The sequence below is a fragment of the Penaeus chinensis genome, chromosome 18 (assembly GCF_019202785.1).
Source record: "Penaeus chinensis breed Huanghai No. 1 chromosome 18, ASM1920278v2, whole genome shotgun sequence".
In the NCBI taxonomy this organism is placed as follows: Eukaryota; Metazoa; Arthropoda; class Malacostraca; order Decapoda; family Penaeidae; genus Penaeus; species Penaeus chinensis.
In genome coordinates this window covers 26,764,533-26,772,032 of record NC_061836.1, presented here as the reverse complement: position 1 = coordinate 26,772,032, position 7,500 = coordinate 26,764,533, and the positions used below count along the sequence as shown (strand labels likewise).

General features: G+C 45.8%; 1 protein-coding gene across 1 annotated transcript in view; it reads right to left on the bottom strand.

The window, feature by feature from the left end:
• The window catches only part of LOC125034697 (sodium- and chloride-dependent GABA transporter 1-like), a 60,546-nt gene that overhangs the window by 38,244 nt on the left and 14,802 nt on the right, over positions 1 to 7,500 (bottom strand). Inside the window, exon 2 of the mRNA XM_047626614.1 lies at positions 6,305 to 6,712. Coding sequence (XP_047482570.1) covers positions 6,305 to 6,596 — 292 coding nt within the window. The 5' untranslated portion in view covers positions 6,597 to 6,712. The remainder of the gene's footprint in view (positions 1 to 6,304; positions 6,713 to 7,500) is intronic.

Below are 7,500 nucleotides of genomic sequence, written 5' to 3'. Positions count from 1 at the left end.
GTTTTTTGTTGATTATCGGAGATAATTACGATTATGTATACTATCACCACTTTCTCAATTCTTACTGTCATTAGAATGATTATTGGTTATTTTTCTCTATTTTTCTGACGTGCATGCTTTCCATCTTTCGAGTTAGATCACTTCCCTCTTCTCTCTCTCCTTGTCTCTCTCCTCTCCCTCTTCCCTATCTCATTCTCATTCTCATTCTCTCTCTCTCTCTCTCTCTCTCTCTCTCTCTCTCTCTCTCTCTCTCTCTCTCTCTCTCTCTCTCTCTCTCTCTTTATGTTTTCTTCTTTCTTCATCGTCATCATCCACTGTTTCTTAGATCCCAGCTTTTGTTTCAGTTTTATAATACAGAAACGATAATAAACGAATGTGTAAACAACGTTGTAACTTTCCCTGACTTATACCATTGTAATTGCACATAAAAGTATTCCCCTATGTGTTTTTTTTCGTTCGCCTCTCGCCCCATTAGATTTTTCTTGTTGCGGAAAAGTTGACCCAAGAGTGCAATGAGCTTGCACTGAGACCTCACTTTGCAGGACGTTAGTGCGATGACCTGGAGTTGCTCCTTAGCTCCACCACCTCCTCCTCCTCCTCCTCTTCCTCCTCCTCCTCCTCTTCCTCCTCCTCCTCCTCTTCCCCGTGTGTACGACGCCTCCAAGACCTCTCTCGTAAATACAGCTTGATAAACGCTTACGATTTATCTCGACAGTAAACTTTATGGAATAATGGAATGCCAACAAACTTAGCTCACGGGGGGGAGGGGTGTGTGTAAGAGGGAGAGAAGGAGGGGGAGAAGGAAGAGGGGATATGGAGGGGGAGGAGGCGAGGGGGGAGGGAAAGAGGAAGAGAGGGGGGAGGGAAAGAGGGGGAGAGGAGGGAGGGAAAGAGGAGGAAAGGGAGGGAGGAAAAGAGGAGGAGAGGGAGAGACATGGAAGAAGAGGAGGCGAAGGGGAATGATGAGGAGGCATTAAGGAAGGGGAGGCGAGGAGGTAAGAAGGAGGAGACGAAGGATAGACATGGAGGGAGAGGAGTGGCGAAGGGGGTGAAGAGAGAGGAGAAGAAGGAGAGACATGGGGGAAGAAGAACGGCGAGGAGGGAAGAGGCAAAACGGAGGAGGAGAGGTGAGAGGGAAAAGGAAGGACGAGGTTATATGGAAGAAGAGGAGAGGCGAGGGGGGGGGGGAGAGGAGAAGAGGCGAGGGGAGAGGAGGGGGGAGGGGGATTTAATCGCCTCCTCGCAAGTGACGTTAAAGCAGTAAGGGTTCAGGGGAAGTTTACGGGATGAAGGGCTCAGCGTTAATATTTTATAACCACTTGGCTTTTTTTCAGAATGACATATGAATATGCATGTACGCCGCTACGCTGTGTATTTTATACCCGTAATGGGAAATAAGATGAAGTCCTAAAGGGAAAAAAACGATTTTTTCTCCTTTTTTTTGGCCCAAGACGTCGTTCCTGAGCTAGTCTGGAAAGAGCCTGACGTTGACCACAATACACCACTATGAACAGACTCGTGGTACGCCTTGATGACGTGCCTGTAAATTATCAATCGCATTTTTCCCATGTTCTCTCCTTCAAAGACTTTAAAGAAAAAAGCAGAAATAAGAATATCACGGACTGACTCGCATTACCATGAGCTGTCTGAGCTGTCATGAGAGTGCCTGACGCCTTCCATGGCCAAGAGCAGCTTCCCCGTCCACCGCTCCTGCCCTCCCACGTGCTCCAGTGAGCATACGGGCGGTTCCCATGAGCTGTGGCTGCGAGGGACTCACGCCGAGCCGGATGTGGTGTCAGAGTCACTTTTAAAGTTTCTTTGTTATATTTTGTTCGTCTTTATCTTTTTTTTTTATATATATATATTTTTTTTTTTGGCCAGGTCGTTGTGAATGGTAAGGAGTCCGGAAGTGAACATGGATCGTGACTAGAAATAATTCGGTATTATGGCACTGTCATTCTGCGATAAATTTCGATGCCATGAAAAAAAAGGCTTCGTATTATTTCAGTTTAATATTCCCTTCAATAAAGCAAAGCCTAAAGAACTTTTGGTGCTTGTTTTTTTGTTTGTTTTGTTTTCCACCACGCGGCCAACTACATAAAAGTTATTTTGTTACACTCTAAAATAAAACCTTAACACCACATTACTAATCAGCTGTGAAACCCACGAGCATAACCTCTCCTGTCTAGCCTTTCAGTGCTTTCAGCCACGTAGGACATGAATCTGTCATACGGGGGGAATACCCTCGAAGGAAGTGGGGGGGGGGGGGGCCGTCAGCCGCAGCGGGAGGTTGGTGTCAGGAGCCAATTGTCTCGACCGGCACTTGCGTCCCTGTTGCTCGCAGCAGCCCGGGTCCGGCGTTGGTGCCTGGGATGACCTGACGTTGCTCACTCGTCTTTCTCTGCTCTGGGTGGACGCCATTATCACCTTCTTCTTTGTTTTCTTTCCATGTCACTTACTACCCCTTTCACTGTTATCTGCGAGGTTCTTGAGATCGATTTGCACTTCGAAACTCGCAAAAATACAGAAACACGCGGAAGATTATCAAGTATATAAATAAGTCTGCGGGCCCAACGAGATCTCAAGGCAGCTAAATCCCATTCATTCACAGAGGGTTCGAGTAGTCAACAAGGGTCCTGGAGAAGGCATGAATGAACAGCAGTGGAAGGTAGGTCCCCCTGATCTGGCTCACTGGGAGACACGGATGGTAGAAAATATATACAAGGATTTGCAGATAGAGTAACTAAAGAGATAGATGGATAGACGGCTCTAGAGGCAGATATATGGGTAGACAAATGGAGATAAGTGAGACAATGTAGGTAGATAAAGATAGATAGGCCAGTTAGCTGAGAGAGAGAGAGAGAGAGAGAGAGAGAGAGAGAGAGAGAGAGAGAGAGAGAGAGAGAGAGAGAGAGAGAGAGAGAAATCGAATGAGAGAGACAGAAATCGAATGAGAGAGAAAGATCGAAAGAGAGAGATGGACAAAAGAATAAAAGCGATAACGTCGAACAATGATTGTGTACACCCTCACTATATCCTTGTCGTCCTTATACTTCACGGAGAACGTAAAACAAACAGAAAATCTTTTATTTACGGTGTCGGGTCATAAAAGAGAAATATGTGACAACGAAGATCCCTTCCGAACGTGCAGGAAACTGCCTCACGATTAACTTATCTTTGCAAAAACTAAATATCAAATGCATGTGCGTGTTGCATCACTTATTCTCACCGCAATGAAAACAGACATCTAAATAAAACGTACCATTCCCATAAAGAACATAGATGAGGTCTTTGAAGCTAGTAACCCTCTTCAACCCCAGAGAGCTAAATCTTGCAATATTGAAGGGGAGGAAGGGAAGGGGAGGGAGGAAGGGAAGGGGAGTTAAAGGAGGGAGGGGTGAGGGGGAGGGATAAGGGGGAGGATCAGGAGGAGGAGGGGGAAGGGAGGGGGAAGAGGAGGAGGAAGAAAAGGAGGGAGAGCAGGAGGAGGAAGGGAAGGGGGAGAAGAGTAGGAGGAGGAGGAGGAGGAGGAGGAGGAGGAGGAGGAGGAAGAGAAGGAGAGGATTAAGAAAAGGTGGAGCAGGAAGAGGAAGAGGACGCGGAGGGGGAAAGGGGCAACGAAGAGGAGGAGCAGCAGGAAGATGACGAAGGAAGGAAAAGGGATGGCGAGGGGGGAAGGGGGGAAGGAGGAGGGAAGGGGGGAAGGGGGAAAGGGGGAAGGGGCGACGAAGAGGAGGAGCAGGGAGAAAAAGTAAATAAGGAGGGGGAGGGAAGTTACTTCGTAGAGTTTAGACGACTCACGAGTTACTTCCTTACGGTAAGCCTTAACCCACAAACAAGCTCCATGAATTGAACGCTCTCTCTGTCTCTTGGTTCGCAGAAGTTTATCTGTTGGTCTAACTTTCTGTTTCTCTAACTCTGTATAACTATTATCTCTCTCTTTTGTTGACTAACTTCTCACACTCACCTATCTATCCATCTATCGCTCGATCTCTATCTCTATTTCCTTCTCTTTCTGTATCTCTCCTCTTCTCTCCTCTCTCCTTCACATTGTCCCTATCCTCTCCTCTTCTCTCTCTCTTTCTCTTTCTCTATATCTCTCTCTCTCTCTCTCCAATTGTCCCTCTTCCTCTCCCTCTCCTTTCTCTCTCTCTCCTTTACTCCCTCTCCATCTCCCTTCCTCCCTCTCCATCTCCCTCTCTTCACCCATCTCTCTCTCTCCCTCTCCCTCTTGCATTTCCTCTCTCTCCACTCTCCCTCTCGTCTCGTCCTGCTATCAGGTCGCTCTTCATCCGGTGGAAACTGGATTTTATATAGCAAGCGGAGAGGAATAAACCAGTGTACTTTAAGTGAATGGGAAACTCTAGTTCATATTTAATTAAATTTTAGATAAAAAAAAAAAAAAATCCATGTAACATTTTTCCTCAGAAGATAAAAACATAAACTTTTGCTTGTTCTGAATTATAGGTTTTCGATACACACTGGTTAAGCATTACGTTATGGCTGGAACACTTTTTTAATGTTAATATATTATGTTGCACTTTGCATGATTATGTTGCAGATAGTGTTCTCATTAAGACGTAATTTACTCAGAATTGCGTCAGTAAAAAGGATCATGTACGTCATACATATCGACATATATGTGTATATGTATGTAGAGTATGTACGTATCAAAAAATGTATTTAGTATGAATAGAATACATGTAAAAGTGTGTGTGTGTGTGTGTGTGTGTGTGTGTGCGTGTGTGTGTGTGTGTGTGTGTGTGTGTGTGTGTGTGTGTGTGTGTGTGTGTGTGTGTGTGTGTGTATGTGTGTGTGTGTGTATGCGTGTGTGTGTTTTGCATTTCCCAAGGAGCCTAAATTAGTCACGTGAAACTCTCTTGCCTCTCCTTGCATCAACATATTATGTATTTATTTGTTTGTTATTTTAATATTCAAAGAAGAAAGGGAAAATATGTGAGAATTGGAGAGTTATGTACCGGTAAACTTTATCCACAAAATATTGTAATATATATAGATGAATTCTTCGTGAAAGAATGACAATCTCATAGACGGACAGAGAGAGAGAGAGAGAGAGAGAGAGAGAGAGAGAGAGAGAGAGAGAGAGAGAGAGAGAGAGAGAGAGAGAGAGAGAGAGAGAGAGATAGAGAGAGAGAGAGAGAGAGAGAGAGAGAGAGAGAGAGAGAGAGAGAGAGAGAGAGACTGATAGACTGATGCAGAAAACCCATATGTAACATCTTGTCCTTCTATGGCTTACCAGGACCAACCAACCGGAAGTGCCTCAGCGCCCCATCATCTCACAGAAACGCACCCTCTCGCTTCCTAGCTGGCTTGATCTCTCGTCTCTCCCCAAGGTGTCTTTCTCTCCCCTTATCTCCTTCGCTACTCATAGGACTTCTATTCTAGGTTCGCTAGTTCTAGAGCCTAAATTTCAGTTCAATTCGGGGTGAAGTTCGCGCTTTCTTCGGAGGAATCTCCTTCAGAGGACGATTCTATTCTCGGACCTCCCTTTAGCGTCGAGGTGGATTCTTTCTCTTACCGGTCCTGCTTGTACGTGGAAGATTTCGAGTCTTTCCTTCCACTTCTCTTTGTCTTGCGATTTGGCTTCAGGTTCGTCGAAGATGCCTTTGCCTTCTGGCCTCATGACCCTGGGCTCTCCCTCTCCGTCTGCATCTATTTCAACGAGGGGTCGGTAGGCTTCTCTTTCCATCCCCTCCGCGTTAGGAGAGATTTCCATCAGCCTGTGTCCTCTTGTGCATCTGCGATTCTGCGAGATCGTTTTCCTTCGTCAGACCTTCAGTAAGCTGGGCTGTCCTCATCGGGATGACCAGGGCGCGATGTATCTTCCATCACTTTTTGCCTAGACAGACTCCCGAAGTGTCAATCTTTAGTCTGCCCTTCTCTGAGGACGGCTGCTATTTACCCCCCCGCCCCTTCTCCGCCCTTCCGGTGACCATCCTCCGCTGAATTTTCTTTCAATCTGCTCATGTCCATACCCGAAGACTGGAGGAATCTTCTCTTATAGGCTAGCGGCCCAATTTCAGCCTGAGTAGCGTAATCTCCTCTGTGGACAGCATCCTCGCTCCCTACATAATACTTCGGCCGCCCTTCCCATATACCTCCAAAGCCCTTTTACATAACCTAACCTGCCTCAGCTTCCATGTACCCTTCCTATACCATGTTGCTCCTCTCTTCTGCCTCTTTATCCACACGAAAATAAACAGACATATACAAAAATGTATATACATAAAGAGAGACCAATAAAAAAAACAAGCCAAAGGGAAATTTGAGAAGCTCGACTCACCTCCACCGTTCTTGTAGCAGATATAAGGGAACCGCCACACATTGCCGATACCGATGGCGTTGCCGACGAGGGAGAGGATGAAGTCGAGGTGGTTGGACCAGGTGCCTCGCAGGTGGTGCTCCGCGGTGGGCGCCACTTGCCCGGCGTCGTTGGGCGTCTGAGGGAGCGACGTGCCGTTCAACCCGTACTGGCTCATCTCCATGCCTCCTCCGTCGCCTCCTCCACCTCCTCCTCCTCCGCCACCTCCACCGCCTCCCGCAGATTTGCTCTTGTTCTTCTCATCGCCCTCCATGTCTGGGCTGGGCGTGGGTGTGTCTGGGGCGTCCGGTGTGGCTGTGATGGTCGCCGCTGCTCACTCGCGAGGCTCCCTTGGCACGGGGGGGCTCCGGAGGGAGAGGTTGTCACGCGCTGCAAAGGCACAAAGAGAAACTTGGTAATTACAGTTGATAAAAGTGTATGTAAGGAGACCTTAATACAATATTAACATCAATAATAACTACGAAATAATGACCCATACAAGTGGCAAAGAGTAATAGCAAAATTCATAACGATAATGATGATGATGGTGACCATCGTAATTATATTAAGACCCAACGGTAAAAGAATAATAATTAAAGCAACAACATTGGTGATAGTGATACAGATATTGAAAAAATTGACAGCGAAAACGACAGCAATGAAATAATGATGATTATGGTAATACTGATGATAATGATAATAATGATAATGAAAACAGTGGGAACACCATTATCAATAACAACAATGGAATAATGGCAATGACAAAATAAATAAAATCATGCAACTGATATTGATAAACTGCAACACATCAGCATGTATCCTTCCAATTACCCCCCCAACTCAACAAGTGCCAACGACCATTATCAACTACCACGCAGAACGAGTGGAAGCAAAGCGAGAAACAAGCGAGCAGTTACCACCGCAACATAAGGAAGGTTTCGTCATCGTCACCTTCTCAAAATAGAAAAGAGGGGAACGTCACACCCTCAAGGCATTGCAAGATGAAGAACGCCTTCAGGTAGTTTGCTTGTATATAAAGTTGTCACCTTGAAACAAATCAAGAAGGAACTAAAGACTTCCGAGTCGACAACACCAAAAGAGAAAGAAAAAAGAAAAAAAATATAAATACATATAAAACTCAAAACTTTTTCATTAACTACAAGGGGCAGATATGTAAA